This window comes from Pholis gunnellus, assembly GCF_910591455.1.
Source record: "Pholis gunnellus genome assembly, chromosome: 17".
Classification (NCBI taxonomy): domain Eukaryota; kingdom Metazoa; phylum Chordata; class Actinopteri; order Perciformes; family Pholidae; genus Pholis; species Pholis gunnellus.
In genome coordinates this window covers 5,725,044-5,744,871 of record NC_136544.1, presented here as the reverse complement: position 1 = coordinate 5,744,871, position 19,828 = coordinate 5,725,044, and the positions used below count along the sequence as shown (strand labels likewise).

Here is a 19,828-nt window from a genome sequence, read left to right as displayed (position 1 = left end):
TAGAAGTCACAATGCAATAAATCCACAGGAGGTGAAGAGAAAGAACAGTGAACCAAAGGGAAATATAACTCTATAGCAAGGTAAGGCCGTGGCAACAAACCGCTGCATTCAAGGTCCAGACGGGGAACAAAGAGGCAACAGTAAAGACGAAATGAGACCGACGGCAGAGTGGGGAAAGACACGATGTGGTTCTTGAAGAGAACTAAGCCCGAGCAAAAACCTGCAGACCCTCCTGCAAGAGAGCGTCAGCTCGCCACACAACAGGAAGGAAACACTACAATTAGACCTATATAAGCTTCTTACGAAAACATACAAGGGGCCGGATTACTGCTGAAAACAGAACATGGGGAGAAAACCGCTGGAATGGTACGCGCAGCGGAGACAATGGCGGCGGGGAAGCCAATTAGGAGTCTGAGGCTGCAGAAGGACGGCAGTCAGGACGCAGAGGAATCCAACCGTCACAACACAGCTGTCATTACACACCGAGGAAAACACAGTCATTATGAAATGTTAGGATGATATACATAGGCCCGAGTTGACCTTTTATTTGAAAGACGAGTATAGCTGTTTTAGGTGAGGCTCTACATCTCGGCAGGCGTATACCCTTCTAAAAAGGACAGACAAACGTGTGTCATTATATACGCACACAAAAACACACAGCGGCATGAAAGGTCCCGCTCTCACCGCAGCTATGTGGGCCTCCTGAGACAGCGTTATGCAGCAGTCCGCCTGTCAGAAATAGCAGTTTGCTCTGGGAGGACACATTGTCCACTACGTCTGGACGACACTCCAAGGATACAAGCTGGCTTTAAAAAAAACGCGGTTACGCTGTGACTGGAAACAGTTTGCACCGTACGAGTTAGTCACAACACAGAGTCGAGATCATAGACTGTATGAAAGATGGAGGTCGTCTTCATCCCCCGTACGGTCGCCGTGAAGCTATAGAGCAGCTTTAGAGACCGAAACCGTTGTTTGGACCGGGCTGTAAACATGTTTAGTTACTCTGGAGCGTCCACTTACAGGAGGACATGTGGACCTACCGGTCCTCACATCCACAAACGGGGACAAACGGGATCAAAAACTGAGCTGAGCCGACTAAACTAAAAAGGCAAAGGTCTCTGGAGGTAGAGCGACTGATGCTGCGGTTGTCGAGGACTCAAAGCATCCTCAGATCTCCGACATGAAGGGTGGGCTGGGTGTTGGTTGGAGCCGCCGCGTCACTCCGCTGTGAAAAGATCATGTTTGACGGAGCTTCTCTGGGGGGGGGTTCTGCTTCCTCCTCTCCGACAATCCTCTTTGCCCTCTTCGTCTGCATACATCTGAATAACTAACGCACCTCCAGCTTGTGAAAGTCTCTCATGATGTTGTTTTACCTCTAACAGCGATGCTCTGAATTGAGAAAAGCCGCTTCTGAAATGAAATAAATAAAAACGGAGGCGGGGGGGGGGTCTGAATGTAGGGCAAAGCAGGCAGGAGAGTGGAAAGTGTAGGGAAACACTGAAAGAAGAAGCATATTTTGTTTTGTCTGAGGGTGAACATACTGTATTTTAAGCTGAAGGATGAGTTCGCACGGCCTACAGATAACAGTCATCAGAAGCTAAATGACCCGACAGACATTAAAGTCCTTTACATTTAGTTTCTTGGTGCAAAAGCTTGACAGAATGACGTTAATAGAAATGGTTGGGCCTCTTTGCCCGCCAGCACACAGAAGTGCCCCAGAATGTATGCCGTTATGGGGGTCGTGATGAGTCTCGTCCCTCACGTGTCTTTAGTAAAGGTCGGGGCTGGCTCTGCTGCTCCGACTCGAGCTCTGAACTTGCCCCGTCTGACCCCTCACCTCGTATTAACTCTGGCAACCCGCTACCTTATTTGATCGCCTTCCACCCCCGAAAAAGGAAGTGGGCGAGCGTGCACCTACAGGGCAGCGTCGTAAATCTGTTGTTTTATTGGTCGCCCTGGACCGCCTTTCTCACGCTCACACACCGACAAATATAATTACGTGCCCTCACTCTCACTGTACCTTAAAAAGGAAGAGAGAAACACACGTCAGCACACACACACACACAACCCCACAATGTGACGCACACACACACGGCACCTAAGATGAAACAAATGATGGGGAAACTAAACGTTAAAAAGCTCCTTTCAGACGCCAGCTGGAATCACATCATGGCCGCTCCATGGCTACACCGTACACAGCGCTGTTCTCAGGGAGCGGCGATCAAATAACGTAGCTGGTTGCCAGAGTTAATACGAGGTGAGGGGTCAGACGGGGCAAGTTCAGAGCTCGAGTCGGAGCTGCAGAGCCAGCCCCGACCTTTACGAAAAGACACGTGAGGGACGTCACAGTGTGACAATATGCATCACAAATAAAGCAACTATATATTATGGTGTTTTCGTCCTTGGTGGGAAGTGTTAAGGCAGTTTCTCTAACTAGTTGATCATCATAGTCGCAGCTCGGACCGAGTTCATTTTATATTAGCTGGAACTATATTTTCATTTGGGTGATTCAATTGTCCTTAAACTGTACACTTTCAAATTAGTATACATTGTATGCATATAGTGGAAGACATTGGTTTATCTCTTAGTGTGTTGAGCGGACATACTGTAATAACTGGGAGATGATCTGCATCACTACACTCCAGGCGGGCTTCAAACTTCCTCCTCCTCGGTCACAAGAACCACACACACACACACACACACACACACACACACACACACATACTCCGGAAAAAACAGAAGCACGTAACCCCCGCGCATCACCTCCGCCCATCTAAAATCCTCCGTCGCCATAGCGACGGCAAGTGTCGAGGCGAAGCTGAGAGAAGGGTCTCTCTGTGTCGCCGGTGTTTCTCATTCCGGTCGCACTGCAGCGCTGAGACGGGCATGGACATTTAAAAAAGAAGAGACAATAAACAAAGATGGCAGCATTACAGGCCTCCTCTACTTACGGACATATTTTAGACCAGGAAGGACTTTTGATCGCAAAATATTGCAGCTATACTGAAAGTCCATCTTTCCAAACAACACTTCAGAGCAGGAACATGAATCACATAATATTTAGTCTATTAAATAAATGATCAAAAGCTTTGAGGCTGAAGACCCACTTCTATTTCAGAGAGTGTCGTAGGTTTAATCAGACGTCAGGAGAAGGGGCCGGCAGACTATTTAAGACGGTCTCACCTCACACACTCAAATACGCAGCAGCTCACGCTCAACCACCGGATGAAACAAATACTTGGCAAATGTGTCAGTGACTGAGTGGAAATATAACCTGGCGGCTCACATGAGGAGCAGGGGTGTCGTTCGTGTGTGTGTGTGTGTGTGTGGTGGCTGTTCGGCTGACTGCAGCTTATTAGTCACATAATGGCTTTCCACGTTACTGCCCAAACTGTTCTCCCCCCCCCCCCCTGAGGACAGCAGGGAAAGCTAAACACACACCGCACACGACTGATTATCAGCTCGGGGTTTTTTGCTCATCACCTTCCTTTGCCGGCCGTGTCTCTTTATAATAAGTCAATCCTTCCGATCGGCGAACGGCAGCTCCGTGCAGGCAGAGATACTTTGGGGTGAAGTCAAAGCTCCACCTGTAGGGGAGGTGGGGGGCTGGTTTCTCACAGGCTGCCACACAAAGAGCCCCACTGTGCAGGCAGAATCAATGAAGTCCGCCCAGACGCAAGCCAAACACCTGGGGAGGGAAGGTCACGTGACACGTCTAGGGGGGGAGGGTAGGGTAGGGGGGGCGTCGCCATGGTAGCAATCGCCGGTCGAGACAAGATGGAACCAGGGGGGGGGGGGGGTCGTCTACTTTCGTCTGCTCTGAACCGACGTGTAAGGCCGCACACACCGAGCATGGGAACAGAACAGAGTGCCGTGGGGGAATCGAGGGTTTGTAGCCTGCTGGAGGAAACGGGGGTGTGGGGGGGGACAAGTCATATTCCACCATCATCATCCAAAGTCAAATCTGTCTGGAAACACGGCCTAATAAGAGGGGGGGGGGACCCGGAGGCCTTTCAAAATCTGATCTTCTCGTTACGTGGAATCACAACTGCGTGTGAACCTAAACAAATCTCTTCAGCACCGCTAGCTCACGTTGACCCCGTTCTGAACCTCCCTTCCTGTCCACCTGGTTCCTCCAGTCTAGTGCGCTGACCCGACCCGCCAGACAGTCTGACACATCTTCAGGGAACCACCCCTCCCCCCCCCACACACACTCTTCCAGACCCCCAACCTTTCCTCCGCCTGTCTGCCCTGTTCGTCTGTCTGCTCTGTTTTGACTCCGGGGGCCGTGCACTCTCATGCGCAGCATTGTTCTTCTATAAACAAAAGGCTTCCTCCTCCTCCTCCTCCTCCCCCTCCCCTCTCCTCCTCGACCTCTGTGAGACTTAAAACCTGAAAGGGAGAAAAACAGAGAGATTTTGACCGACAAGTGCTGATGGTTGTGCCGGTGAACCTGTTCTCTAACCGTCTCCTGCTAATCTCTGACACGTCTCCTAGATCAATCTCCTGTGACAGTAGGTCGGCTGATCTTGAACGCTGCCTCTTGCAGGCTCCCGTCTCCGGTGCCGATATCAGCTGGGTGCATGGCAACCTTACAGACAAGCATTCTGGCACAGGAAGGAAACTAGGCCCAACAACTCTGAAACTGAGCAATGGCCCTTTTCTACCAACAATCCCAGGAGCTGTGGAGCCTGATGAACTAAACCAGGAACTAAAAGGCCCTTTTATGCGCATCCGTGTTTGAATTTCATCCAATGACAGATTGTGCTTATATCAAGAGTACAGCGCCGGCCCCACAAGCTCACATGGTCATTTGAAAGTAGCAGGGACTTTAAAAGAAAATTATAAATAAATACCAACACCTACAGGAACTAAATGTAGTCCCTGGTTCTCTGGTCAAACTGCAGGTTTAGTTCCTCAAAGGGCCGTAGTACTATGGTCCAATTGATTTAATATCTACTTCCACATCCAGGGACGATGTAAGCAGCAAAAACCCTCGTTATCTCTCGAAAGCTGATAGACAAACTACCGTTTTGTTGGTCGTCATGCTACAACCGCATTTCGTTGTGCATCCTTGTGTTGCAGCATGACAATAAATGATCCTTGAATTTAAGGCTTTACGGGCAGGTCCAGTGTGTTTGCCACAGAGGCAACCACCCATTCACATTCAGCGCTGCCCTATTCATGAGGAAAGTTACTTATTAAAGACCTGGCGACACCACTTAGCTGCAGTCAGGCAGAATGGAGCGGAGGAAGCAGGTTAGAATTTCAGCAGAGTCCAACTCTACACGGGCCGCAGGATAACTGTGGAAATGTAGACACTGAGAAATATCCCATCTCTGGCAGGCTTTTATACCTCGGCAAATTCACTTATGTAATGTGAAAATCTGATAAGATTCCTTCTGGTCACATAACACAGATATTAAGAGTCATTGGTGGCAGACGGATCATGGAACTACAAAGTGCCAGGAAAATCGTCTAACCCTCTAAAACAGACACGCAATTTCCAGGATTTGTAAAACTAGAAAGGAAAGAAAGAGTAACGAAATCTCCTTGTGCATCTTTTTTTTACAGCGAGAGGAAAACAGAAAAGGAACACTTCAAAAAGCAGAGCGGGGGAAAGAATATATAGCTCGATCCCTGCTTTCCACGTAAAAAAGAAAAAGAAAAAAAAGACAGACATTCAAAGACATGCTCCACCTCCTTCCCACACGTGCCCCGAGCGAGAGGAGACCAGCAGAGAAACCTATTAAGAAGCTCACTGTCCCTGTGACGTGCATTAAACGGCGCAAAGCAAACACAAGACAATTCCCAGGACTCCTGTTACACACTTGAGTAAAACTACGTCTGGGGACATCTGCTGCAACTGACTCACCGTGACCCCCCACCCACCCCCCAAAAAAAAAGGAAGAAGAGTGGACTTAAAGGAAAAAAGAAGACATGTATATCCCCCATAGCTTCTCTGCATGAAAAGGACAGAAGCGCCAAGACTAAGAGAAGCCATATATCATAATCCATCACCAGCAGCTGCTGGAGAAGTGCCGAGAGATCCCAGAGACCTGCGGGAACGACGACGTCAGAGAACGACGCAGCGTCAAAGTCCGCTGATTATCAGACGTTGATAACATCTGGGCCAGCGGCCAAGACAAAGACCTGTCCGGGAACTTGGGTTTTGTTTGGGGTTCGTTTCCCAAGATGCACAGCGCTGGCAGCCGTAACCAATGGAGGTTCCTGACAGTCAAGATTTAATGCTGCCAAGCGATAGATGACTAGAGACTGAACGGGGACACACAGTGATTGGACAGACAGCCGGGGGATGATCGAGTATAAATCTGACGCAAATGTGATTAATCGCTAAATTGAACGACAGTTATTTCGATTATCGATTAATTGAAAAATGAGCTCAGAGACGGTGTTTTATTGGCGATGGAGGTCACTGAGAACCCCTTCTCACCTCTGATGAAAAAAAATAATGCTCAAAGGTTCAAAGTCACATGACTATTAAGGAAGTAAAACTATGGTACATTGCCGTCATTTTCAGTTTTGGTCGGTGAAATAGAGATGCTGCTGGATGATGCATTATAATCAGATTTTATCTTGTATTGTTTTTTTTTTTCTCTAAAATGATCTGGTACCAGCTTCACCCAAGTCACCTCGGGCTCTGGCAAACCAGCACATTTTCAATTTTGCAATTTAGACATTTTTATGAACAAAACGATAAATCAAGAAAATAATCAGCAGCTTAATCTATAATGGAAATAATACAAAACAAAAGCCTGCAGGAAACACCTGTCGTTCAACCTAGTTTGCTTTCTAACTAAACTACTCTTTCGCTAAAGATGCAGATGCAGGTACAAAGATGGCGACTAAGGTGAAGTGAGGAGTTTATCTCCCTCTGTTTGACTACATGGGGGAAACTCACCACGCACATTCACACGGGAAAGGAAAGAACATTTCATCCGTCTCGCGTCACCTTTTTCCCTCCGTGATACAGTCCACAGTAATTGCATAATAGAGGAGTCCACCCCGACTATTTTTGGGCTCCAAATAGTGGGAAACCATGCCACAATGGCAATTTTTAGTGGCATTCCTGTTCCCCCTGCATAGTGCATCACCCTCTCTTTCCACTCCGTGCGCTACAACGTTCCTAGCGGAGAGTCGAGCCAGGCGAGTAAAGTCTTCCACAGCGCCTCCCGCCGCTGCAGCTAAGTGAGAAGTCGTCACGGAGAGCGAATCGGAGCGCGGCCTTCGGCTTCTGCAAGCTTGCACTGCCGCTGGCCCGGGACCAGAGCCGGTTTTTCGGTGTGCTGCTCGGCTCCCCGAGCCTCTTGGCTCCTTTGCCCTCTCTGATGTAATGGGGGAGAGCAGAGGCCTTGGACCGAGCAGCAGCAGCAGCAGCGGAGCGGTTGGGATGGTACCAACCGGTTTAACAGAAGTCCAGGACCACCACACCGCCACGTTAAATGCCAGGAATGCTGCTTTGCTTCGCCCCCCCCCCCCCCCCCCCCCCCCCCCCCCCCCCCCCAATCCTGGGGAGTTTTTAGTTTCTAGGAACGATTTCACAACTTCATCTCGGAGCAGTGTTACATCATTACCACTCGGTCGTATTTTCCCCTTTCATACGGGGAGCCTGGCCAGTGAATGTGTTGGAGTGAGAGGACCCTCAGCCTTTTAAGAATCAGGACAGTAATCCTGTCGTGATCGGAGATCACAGCGCTGCACGGCTGTCTTGAGAATGGGCCACTACAGTTAGTTTCCTAATAACTTTCTGCTGATTTTCTTTTTTTTAAATGAAATCCATCCATCCCAACTGCAAAGACATCTCTAAATGTCTGAAGTTCCACCAAATATCCAAAATCAAAAAAATAGCAGCAGATCGTCCCATGAGCGGAGAAAGTTTGGCATCTTTTCTTCACTTTTATTGCTTGAAAAATGATTACCATGAAGTAGTGACCATGCCATGAACCGGCTTCCACCATGTGCTGCAACTCATCGTTAAACTAGATGTTAACACGTCTAGAGGACACGCGTCGTCATGTCTGGCCCAAATTTAGCTGAGCTTCGATGAAATCATCGCTCAGAGCTCGGCTTGTTAGAGGAAGGCTCGTTGTGTCGAGGTTATGTTTAACTCGGGGGGAGCAGACAGATGCCATCAAACCTGTGGAATTCGCCAAATGCTGTATTATCATGTAAAACCTTAAATATAGACCTTCAAACGTGAGCTCTAAGACTGAGTAAAACCAAAATAGTGCTGATGTGAGGAGAATGCTCCATGTGACCGTCACAAGCCTGAGCTTTGTTTCTTAATTCATCCAAACGATCATTTCATTCAGGCGTGGGAAACCAAGGCAACGTCAAAATTCATCATCACTACAACACTGTTCTTAAGCTCTGGACAGTTGATTAGCACATGAAGTGGTGCGCCTATAATAAATATGAGGCCAACACGACAGTCTGCCTGAGAGCTCAATCATCAGGCGTTTGTCCCTCACACGTCTGGATTGGAAGCTTAGTCTCCTAATGAATATCCTGCTAACAGCGGACAGGGACTACCCATGGGCCTCCGTACATATTTGGGATTCTTTGGTGTAGCCCAATGTTGAAATATCACGTTTGCAGTCAGACTCTCTTTTTTTTTTTTACTACGCAGGAATCCTGTGGTGTATTTGTCCAACTTTGGCAGAGGTGCCATTTGAAACGTGATCCGGTGTGAATATAAACATCTCTCCTCTGATCCCGTCTCCTCAGAGGACCGAAATGGGCTCAAACGTCAGGCCGAGGCACGGACGGACGCCTTCGGTCAGCTGTTGGCATCTTGTGGCATTCGCACCAGCCCCCCAGCCCCCCCCACGAGCCGGAAAACCCTGGAGACATGAGAACCCCCCCCCCCCTCATCTGTTTGAGGTTATTCAGCGTTGATTCTATGTATCAACCCGTGTCCGTCCAGGTTTACGGGTCTCACGTCGGAGAATTATTCTCAGGTTACCGTCCTTCATCAGACAGCTGGGCAGCAACGCTCTGGCCGCTCCGAACTGAACCGACCGTCGCACGCGTGGATATTTGTCAGAGCTAATGAGACTCTGTGCGAACTTGCTGGGCGATCTCACCTGGGCACGCCGCTGAGCGACGATAATAATCACAGACGTCCCGACAAACAAACCTAACGGAGGAAACAGGCCTAATGCCAGAGCTTGAATCGCAGATCAAACGTTGGAATGGGACAGGAGAGGCCTCTCCATGCGGACTGCTCCACCTGAACCTTCCAGCGGAGTAACACCGACCGGTATAATGATAGAAGAAAACGGCTCTCTTGTACCAGCTCACACGGGTGTGACGGTGGACCACCACCACACGTTTCTGAAGAGATGTTCCGAGACGGGTAATGAATGTGAGCTTTTACTAAAGGCAGCATAACGTGTTGCATTGATCACCATTTCCAGCGTGAATATTCTCAATACACTTGACACGCGCTGCTGTCACGCCAGCCAAAACCTGCAACCTGCTCTGAAACAGTAGCTCTACTGCTCAATGTGTTTCTGTAGGTTTAGCTGACCGTTCAAACGGACGTTGTGGAGTCTGTGGAACCTGGAACAGATGGTAAAGCTCTGGGTAGTCCTGCACTAAATATGATTCACTTTTCCTTATATATATATAAATTTACCGTTGACTGATTTTTGACACCTGGCTGCCAGCGTGTACCTGGTTCTCGTCACATGACATGCGGTGTGCGCTGCCGCGTTCAAATAGTTAAATCTCGGAGCGCAGCCGCAGCGCGCCCTGAAAAATAGCCGATTTGGAACGCTCTCACTTTTGAGCGGAGTTTACATTGCACGTCTACATTGACACCAATGCGCAAAAAAAAACAACAACATTTGAATAGCCCCTTAAACTCCACTCCCCCACATTGTTTTCATCTACAAACTCAAGTGACATCATTGGAGGATATTGAGCAGACTTTGTGCAACTCCCTCTGGAGTCACGGAAAGCTGTATAGAACCGTTTCACATGTGCGTTGTTACAATAACACACAGTGCATGTTTTCTTCATATTATGCAATCCAGACCGACTTGAAATGCCCTCCGTTTTCTGCAGACTAACAGGGTTCTAGCCTGACATTGGATATGCATGCAGCCGCCTCTGATACAAAAAAAAGTTGATAACTTCAAAAGGGAGCACTAGTTTGGGAAATAGGCGAGAAATAAGAGGGGCAGCATGGAGAGACCCTCCAGGCAGGACTGATAGGATAACATCCTGCGGACCGGAAGGAGCTCCCCTCCCTCACACTCGCTGCTAATCCAGTTTTGACCCATTAACCACCACAGCCAGGTTAACAGAGCCGGCCTTTGAAGAAGGTCTTTCCCAAACCACCCAGCAGGATTAGCACTTCTCTGAGGCCTCACCGTCTGCACTCTTCTCCCTCTGGCAGAGCTACTGGAGGCCAGTGTAAACATGCAGTACGGCACCGTGTATGGATCCCACGCTGAGAGGTAAAGTCTCATGACTCATCCTGGCTGAATACGCCATACTAATTTAAGTTCTTTAAGGAACTGTTATTGCGTACCGACGACAAAAATGCAGATACAGAGAGAAGTTCAGCTGCATATTCGGAGCACCAGGACGGTGGAAACAACGGGACAAAGGTTGGAATTTGTACGTCACTGCATTTATTGATAATGAGTGGAAATACAACGCATTGTTATACAGTAAATTAAACCACCCAACTGTATGAAAATAAATAAAATGTGCTCTATCGCAGCCAGCTACAACATTAAAATGCCTCTCACATGTTACTGCAACGATAATAATAATAATATTATAATATTTAATACTCTAACAACTCAAGAGCCCATTGGGCTGCACTGTGCGTAAATTATTCTTGATTATACACTTACATATTTTAAGTAAGATTCTGAATGCAGGGCTTTGGTTGGGGACCCCTGCTGTAGGACAACAGTAAACAGAGAGCACGGCAGGTCATTCTGTCCGCTCTCTCAGGGTCCGAATGAAACAGGATGTGCGGATACGGGAAAATATTATCTGTTGTTAATGTTACAAAGCAGCCACTCTGAAGCCACGATGCTCTGCTCAGCAGGAGGAAGAGACGATCTCCCCAAAACCACACAGGCCGCCCACAAAGCAAACCCCTCGGCCCGCTGTTATAATACAGTGACGGGACAGAGCTGTAAGCACACGGGACGCCTGACGTCCTGCGGAGTAACAGCATTTATTCACTTTATTATTCCTGGGGAACCTCAAAAAGGGGGGTTCTGGGTTGTTCTGCTCCCCACCTGTCAGGGGTGACGTTTGGACAAGTGTTGGGGTCTAGGGAGCACTTCCTCTCTGAGAAGCTCTCTCTCTCTCTCTCTCCCCCCCCCGGCTACATCTGGTCTCCTTGGGGGCCGTTGCTGGCGGCGGTTGAGGGCAGAGCAACCGCAGAAGGCTTTGTCCGCATTGAAGAGCAGCTGAAGCAACAGTAAAGCCGAGCCCAGTCGGTCAATTAATTGATGGAACAATTTTAAATTACGGGGAGGCTCTCTGCAGGGGGGGGGGGGGGGGACATGTTTACAAATGACGTGCAATGATTGCTCGTTCGCCCTTTGATTCCTCCACTCCACGGGTTCTTTTCTGGTCCTTTGCCGCCGTTGTATTTGTTTTCTTTCACGTCTCGTAGAAACGTTTGCTCAGAGTGCACGTCCACGATGAGCCAACAGTTCACCACGTGCAGCTAATCACTGTGTATTTACCATGTATCCTGTCTGAACACCCAGATGAAGCCCAAATCGCTTCCATACAGCCACTCTGGTTGAAAAGGGCTCCGACTGAGACCACATGAAGGGACCGAGAGCCGGCTCCGACCACATTAAAACGGTCTTGATCACCAGGCCCCCGGTGCCTCCGCAGCCCCATCTGTACCCAGCTGTGGGGGGTACACCCACACCCACACCCACACCCAATCTGTAGACTACAGTCAGACCAAGCTGCATTGAAAAAGCGAGGACTCGCGCTCAAATAAAGGAGAGACCTCAGCCTTTCACTCAAAGCCGCACAGAGGGCCAGTGTGAGACCCCGGGGCCTTTGTTGCATCTTCAAAATAAGTCTGCTTTATTCTCAGGCAGCATCTGTGTCCATTCAACCGCCGGTCCTCTTACAAGGGGGGAAGGAACGGGGACAATTTGCAACTATTTAATCACAAATAAAAGCGCCGGCCCTCCTATTTGGAGGATTGGCTGCAGCGCGGCGAAATCCTGTTCATTTGCAACAGCGGCTGATTGACCGAAAAGACAGACAACGACCCACACAAGAGGGTGCATCGGACAGGAAAAGCTTGGTTAGTGAGGGTGGGAGTGGAATACGCTTTGGACTCATCTGCTTTGGACCGGTGTGGGGGGGTGGGCTTACAGTCGGAAAGAACAGGGGTGACTCAGAGAGGAAGAGGTGGGAATGCGAATGGAGAATTCGAGGGAATCCCACTGAGATAGCTCTCTTCGTTAGTCTGCAGCGCGCCAAAGAATTCTGACGAGCAAACCATATGCTGAACAGGTCACATGTAAGCTCTGAGCTGAGACACAAAGAGGGCCAATAAACGTCCAGAGTCTGAATCAGAGCAGAAAATCAATCAAACATCAAGTTAATTTATCGTTCCGTTGCACGTCTTTCTGGGCAGGAAGTGTATACAAAAGAGGTAAAGACAGAACGTCGATGACTCTCGCTGATTCTTTTTTAAGGAGTCTGATTTCACTTGTGTGTGACGGACAGCTTTGTGACTCACAGACGGATTGAAAAGGATGCGTTCACTTGTCTGCAATCACATTAGAGGGAACCAACTGTGACTTGGCATTCAGCTGCGCGTCGTTAAATTTGACAGTTGCATGAAAGGCGGTGCAAAATGACACCGGGAGCGATGTCTGCGAATTCACGAATGATTAGACAAAAAAGCAACGAGCCGCGCCGCAATGATGCAACTCATGGCCGGGGCGGATCATGACGTGTCGCGCTATTAGCTGTGTGTGTCACGTCATTTAGGAGTGATCTGCTGTCAAGTATAATGGAAACATGTCCCTGCATTGTCAAGGGGCAATTCTCACCCCGAGTGTTAGTTTTAGCAGCTCGCTCGCCATATTTTTCCAGTTTAATAGATGGCAAACATCTGCAACATCTGGTTCAAATGGATGGGATGGGGGGGTTGTAAGCAAGAAGAGACGCCTACAGCACAAACAAGCTACGGGCCTGTTTAAATGTAGCGACTCATCGTTCGCAACCTGACAGGAAACGGATTCATCTGCAGCCATGTGTCAAAAAATCGTGCAACTTGCAGCTACGATGTCGCAACGACACTCTCTGGGCCCATTAGTCCCCACGCAGCAGTCTAATCAGCCTGGTATACACAGCTGTGCAGCGCTAAACAAAGAAACACATAATGACAGTGTGTGTGTGTGTGTGTGTGTGTGTGTGTGTGTGTGTGTGTGTGTGTGTGTGTGTGTGTGTGTGTGTGTGTGTGTGTGTGTGTGTGTGTGGCGAAGTCTCTCTGCTAGACGCGGGGACTTGGGCTTCGCTGCCTTCCTACAGAGCTTCCTTTCCTGCGCTGCTCTCCAGCACAGAGCGGAGCATGTGGATGACATGGCACAACATTACGTCATTCGGAAAGACATATCACTGCAGAGGTATACAGACAGAGGATCGTGCAAAGGGAGTAATAATGTTATGCTTTAAGAGGGGTGATATTTAGTCTCGCTCAAGAGGAGAGGTGGTCGGTGAGGTCCCGCTCTCGCTATTTGTCACAGCGTGGACTCACATTCTCAGCATTCCACCAGGAGACCACGGAGGTCCGTCTCAAGCTGCAGTGACAAACTAACAGACTCTAGATTTCTCCCCATACTGCACACGCTCTTATGCATGATGTATATATGATTTTAGGAATGCTGGGTAGCTATTGTTTGTATACAATTCTTCTCATTTCTTATTGACCCGTGAATGACTTCTGACATAAAAGGAATAAAAGAAATGTAGCTGAACGCTTGATGTACTTGGCCGTCTTGCATCTCCAGCTCATTAAAGCCCCTCCTCGTCCTTCCCCACGTATTCCTATCAGAAACAGCACCAGCTCAAATATTTAATTTGGGCACTCCTGATGGAAGAGGCTGCCATGGAATTTGTTTCAGGTCAGACCCTGGACGTACATCAAAAAGTGCAGCTGTCGGCCTCTCCTCCCAGTCAAAACAGTGGGCTCTCGTGTAAACCTTTTTGGCTGTTTTTGTTGAAAAGACATAAACCAAACAGCTGAGAGGGGGAGAAGAGAGGGTAACGCTGTAAAAGTATGCGCTCACAGCAGAATGCTGTTTAAAAGGATGCAGTTACAACTCAATGGTGAGCTGTTATAAACACAATAACAATGAAAGGAGGCAGCTGTCTGTCTGTCTGTCTGTCTGTAGGCAGCTATGGGACACTGCTTGTGACCTGTGGAGCTGGCTGTCATCTCTTCCGAGGCTGGTCCTGCCATAAAGGCTCGATTATAGCTTGCTGTCTGGCTGTCTGGCTAAGCTAACGTCGGCTATCCAACTTTAAGTGAGCCCGTCTGTCAGCACAACGGGGTGATAACGTTAGTTATGCAGCTCTCTTCCGTTGCAGATACATTTTTATGTATACATGTTATAGGTTCAGTTGACATGCGAGACGCGCTCCCACGTTTTGGTTCCATCAAAGCGACACGAACCCCCCAGCGGAGCGGCAGAGCAGCACAATGTATTAGCCTCAATACTCCGGGACCCGTGTTATGGCTGGTGGTGGTTACTGGCGACAGTCACAGGGCTAAGACTATTTCCAAGAACAATAATATCCAAATTCAGCCGCATCTACTGGTCCACTCGGTCTATTTCCCAATATTAGCTAACACTGGGGAGATAACTCATATTTAAAATGCACTGTAGCGGTTTACAAAATCGTGTAAATCACGGGAGAAAGAACCGGCGGCAAGCCAACTCCATGGCCCATGGGAGCTGTTCCCATCCAGCACATACACGGAGCCCTCCTAGCTAGTGTGTGTGTGTGGGGGGGGGACATACTTGGGGATTTAAAAGCGTTGCTAGCTACCTGTTAGTCGCAGCTTCACGGGGCCATTCCGCCGGACTCCTTGGTTAGACATCTCCTCTCGGTTCCAGCCTTCACTACTCGTAATAAAAACGTGTCGTTAACTGTAAAAAAATTAAAAATAACTAGGTTTATCAACCTCTCCGCCAGTTTTAGACAATAATGGAGTCAAGGCATTGTGGCCCGGATGTGAACTGAACTGCCATAGCGATCGCTCACAAATGCGAAAAATTAAAAAATAATTAAATTAAAATAAATCTCGAGTGTAGCAGCGCTGCAGAGCGCATTTACTACAACCGGCTTCTCCCCGGTGAGACGTGCAAACGAGCAACCGTGACGACGCTGTTAACGCGGGGTTCGTCTTCACATCCTCGGTCCTCCTCACCGCTCAACGAGAGTTGAACTGTTGAGCCCTCCGGTGTGGATCCCGCTTCAGGAGGCTGCTGCTGCTGCTGCTGCTGCTGCTGCTAGGAGCTGCCCGGTGACGACAACACCACTTTGTGAGGGGGGGGGGGGGCATGTCTCCAACATGTGGCACCTCACTGTAGTTCACACACTGGCCCCACTGTGTCCTTGAGCTGGTGATGAGCCGTCCAGAGTTTTTACTTTGATGGCTTCAGTAAACACAGCTACCTGTGTTTTGACCGTTTAGGACTTAACAGGGGCGTAGACACTCTACACATGTCTGCCCCCCCCCCTTCTACAGCCACCGTTTAATACATAGCGTCCATCACAGTAGTGTGCTTCTCATAGTTCTGTTAAAGAAATTCAATTTTTACAGCAGACAGAGACCGGACCTTGATAATGACAAAAGCGAGGTGCCACCAGGAATATGCAATTGAGAGTGTGACATTTCCAAATGTAGCACATTGCATTGTAGCCAAGTTGAGCCAGGTTTAAGGAATAGCTTGACATCAAATTAAAAGTTACAGGGGTTTAAGTGCCAGACTATTTGACAGAGTAGTAATTTCAGTGAATAAGCGTTTTTCCCCATAAAGTCAAACTATTCCTGCTAACACAGGACAAATCTGTGGTGTTATTGCTGATATGAAGCATGAAAGTGCTCACTGAGGTAAGAAGCTGAATTCATGTAAATTGCCTCTACTTTCTATTGGCATTTACTGGAGTAATAAAAAAAGGTCAATTCGGTCAACAGATGAGGCAGTAATGAGTCAGGATGAGCAAACACCACTCAGAAAGAAACATCACTTTGAGTAAGGGAAGAAAAGTCTCAAGACATAAGTATTATAGATATGCTAATGTCACTAATCACTGTGAATGCACTTCTCTTCTATTTTGAGAGTACACTCAGACTGAATCAACACAAAGTAAATGCACTCGACGGTAAGACAATAAATCTCAAAACCCTGACACATGATCTGATAACTTTATTTACAATCATGTTTTTTTTTCATATTAAAATAGTATGTACAAAACATACAAAAGGAACTCCACAGTCACACGAACAAAAGGACAAACAGTAGCAGAGAGGATACAGTAAAGGAGAGTAAAGAGGCATTAGAACATGATCTAGAAATTGAAAGTGCTTTGGTTGTCACTGATGTTGAACGTATAACCGTCATCGGTTGCTTCTGGGACCACATTCTGCACCACCTCCTCCTTTAAATAAAAAGGAATTAAAAAAAACAAATCAGAAATATAAATAAAGATTAATGGGCATAAAAAGTTAATTTGAAAAGAATTCAGTTCAAACATCTTAAAAGACACGTACCTCGTCAGAGAAGTATTTCTCAATGAGACTGAGAGATGCTTTGTAGATCATCTCATTCTCATGAGACTGCAGAGCCTCAATCTTGTCCAGTCCGCCGAATTCTTCCACCATTAGACTCAGCTTGTCCGACTCCCCGATTTTATCCCCGGCCTGGTAGGAGAACACACAGAAGCAGAAGCATTTAACAGCCATCTAGTCACCATCAATGATTAATTGGATTTATCAGATCCGGCAAATAACGCACATCTGTATCCCTCCATGAAAACACACTCACCATGAAGATATTGGTGATGGCATCCAAGATGACGAGGACAATTTTGCTGTCCTTAGAGGAGAGGAGGTTCAGAAGAGGCTCGAGCACATTGGCTTGTACAAGGTAAACCACCTGCTCAACGGTGCCCCCACTGGTGAAGTTTGTAACAGCCCACACAGCCTCCTTCTGAGTTTTGTAGTCACCCTGCAGAGAACAGACAAGGGAAGGATGAGCCACAGACACGCATGAAAAGTTAAGACTGATGTAGGAGTCTGTTTAAATAGCAGCGTACTTGTAAAATTATATTTCTCTAATGAGTGAAACAAATTCAACCGGGGGGAACAAACCTGCACAAGCGTATTGACCAGGTGCGGAACGATTCCCGCGTCGATGACCTCCTGGATTTGGGCGTCCTTCCCTGCTGTGATGTTGGACAGAGTCCAGGCTGCCTCCTTCTGAATGTTGGCCTTCTTGTGGCGCAGCAGCCGGGGGAACATGGTCAGGGCCCCGGCATTCAGCACCGCCTGGGTCTGCTCATCCGTGCCAGTCACGATGTTGCCGATGGCACGCAACGCTGGGGTCTGAGGGGGGGAGGGGGGGTGATGGGGGTCATTCTACGGCCTGCCAGAACCTGAGGAGTTGCCTCAGGGAGCTGGAACAATGTACCAAAGTGCACACGCAGTACACACTGGAAGAACTTGCAGGATTTTTATACGTACAATGACGGGCAGCTCTTCAGCGCCGAGCAGATTCACCAGGCGAGGAATTAAGCCGGTCTGGACCATCACCTCGATGCGGTCATTGGAGCCGTCGGTCAGGTATGAAACGGCCCAACACGTGTCGGCCAACACCTCCCGGTCATCGTGGTGTAGCAGACGAACCAGAGCGGGTAGGATCTGTTGGACCGCCGTCATGGGGGGGGAGGGGTTCTTGTTGCGGCAGAGGTTAGACAGCGTCCATGTGACGTTTCTCATGTAGCCGGTCTGCAAAGAAACCAGGTAGAAGAGAAGGCATTAGTTCAGGCAGCAATATGGTTGAGTTAGAGCACCCTCTAGTGGGCGAAGAGGATATATGTGATTTTTAATGAATACTTACACTAAATACAGACAGGTCAGGGACTGCCAGCAGACTGAGAAGAGGGGCCACAGCGCCATTTTTAATGACCCTGTCTCTAAGAGACGAGCCATCACCTAAAAAAACAATAACAAATATGTATGATAATGACAGTCCAGACAAAGAATTATTTAAAAAAAAATATATAAATAAATTCTGTCCGTTACCAGCAATGTTTCCGAGGGCCCACACCGCCTGCTCGCTGATGTGCTGGTGGTGCGATGTGACCAGGCTGATGAAGGCCGGGATGGCCCCGCCCTCAACCACAGCAGCGGTCTGATCACACGTCCCAGAGGCAATGTTGGTCAGAGCCCAGGAGGCCTCGAACTGGATCGGAGGACAGTCGACCAGCCCCAGGAAGGCGACGAACTTGGGGATCAGGCCGGCACCGATCATCTGGTTGATGGGGGGGTTCTTGTCACGAGACAGGAGCTTCCTGCATTCGGGGCAGTATGGTAAAAGTAAGTCACCGTGGAGGTCGTCGGTAGATACGATTGTGTTATTTAATGAAGCGTCATTAACCTGGCAGCCTGGGTCGCCTGGAGCTGGGACTCGAGGTCGCTGCTGTTCACTCCTGCGAGAATCTCTTCAACCGTCCACTGTCTGGCAGCCTGCCAAAGGTCACACAAGACGAGTTATGATTTCAATAAATAAAAGTATAGACAGAGGAGGACAACCTGAATCGCTGTACATTACATGCAAACAGCTGTTAGCTTTATGAACGTTTTGCTTTATATTATTAGGACCATCTGAAAGGAGTTGGTTTAACTGAAGTAATACAAGGGTAGGGATTTTACACTGGCTCCTCCCATTTTGTCCAACTTTAATTCTGTACATTATCCATGTTAAGACAATATATGTATATTCAGTAGCATTAATTAACCCCCTCACACCGCATTACATTTGTAGCTACCGTATTTAATAAGATTAAGTGTCTGGTACAAAGTGCTCACCACCTTTATAGAACACAAAAAACAAGATTGAACAATAGAATAAAAATGTTCCTGTATTTAAATTATTTATGTTTGGTAAACAGGCCTACCAGGCAGTTCTGAGTCCTTTCCTGAAGGGGAGAAGTGGCCCCGTCAGGAAACGCAGACACATTTCTTCTTTTGAACATCTGGTCATCTTTCTTCGCCTTGCGGAGCTCCACGTTCACCTCCACTCTCCTGCGTCGAAGTTCCTGCGTTCGTTTGAAGTAAAGTCACATTGTTAGTTTTAAAACTGCAACTCGCGGATATCGACGCTGGTCTGATGCTAAACGTAACGTGTTGTACTCACATTAGCATCTTTGCCTTTGTTCTTGAACTTGTTCAGACGTTCCACGTTCTCAGACATGTTTCTTTAACTGACGAGGAGGCGTAGCAGCAGTGAAAACTTGTGTTTTGTGGAGTTATTCCTGCGGACAGAGTATTTAAAAAAAGGGTTAGCTGGTACAAAGTACTTCGAGCAGCCTCGTGAGCAAGTAGCGCGACCAATGACAAACACGTCAAACACGAGCAGACCGTCGGTTTGACATTAAATTAGGCCAACTGACAGCTCGCTGAAGATGAATATACAGTAAGCGCCGTACAGAAAATCATAAAAAACTCTAATTTTTCTAATATAAAACAATATTCCTTTAGATACAACTACATAAGCAGTTG

At 48.0% G+C, this 19,828-nt stretch overlaps 2 protein-coding genes across 2 annotated transcripts in view; both read right to left on the bottom strand.

Moving 5' to 3' along the window:
• The window catches only part of smurf2 (SMAD specific E3 ubiquitin protein ligase 2), a 43,899-nt gene extending 28,736 nt beyond the window's left edge, over positions 1-15,163 (bottom strand). Inside the window, exon 1 of the mRNA XM_079177367.1 lies at positions 15,088-15,163. Within this exon, the coding sequence (XP_079033493.1) occupies positions 15,088-15,139 (52 nt within the window). The 5' untranslated portion in view covers positions 15,140-15,163. The remainder of the gene's footprint in view (positions 1-15,087) is intronic.
• Positions 15,164-16,469: 1,306 nt separating this feature from the next.
• Positions 16,470-19,584, bottom strand: kpna2 (karyopherin alpha 2 (RAG cohort 1, importin alpha 1)). Its single transcript, XM_079177086.1, has 10 exons — positions 19,464-19,584; positions 19,225-19,365; positions 18,705-18,793; positions 18,350-18,618; positions 18,165-18,259; positions 17,789-18,052; positions 17,417-17,650; positions 17,091-17,273; positions 16,817-16,966; positions 16,470-16,704 (listed from the first exon to the last, which is right to left on the bottom strand). The coding sequence occupies exons 1-10, from the start codon at positions 19,518-19,520 to the stop codon at positions 16,615-16,617; spliced, it is 1,572 nt and encodes a 523-aa protein (XP_079033212.1). The 5' UTR covers positions 19,521-19,584; the 3' UTR covers positions 16,470-16,614.
• Between the last annotated feature and the right edge of the window lie 244 nt (positions 19,585-19,828).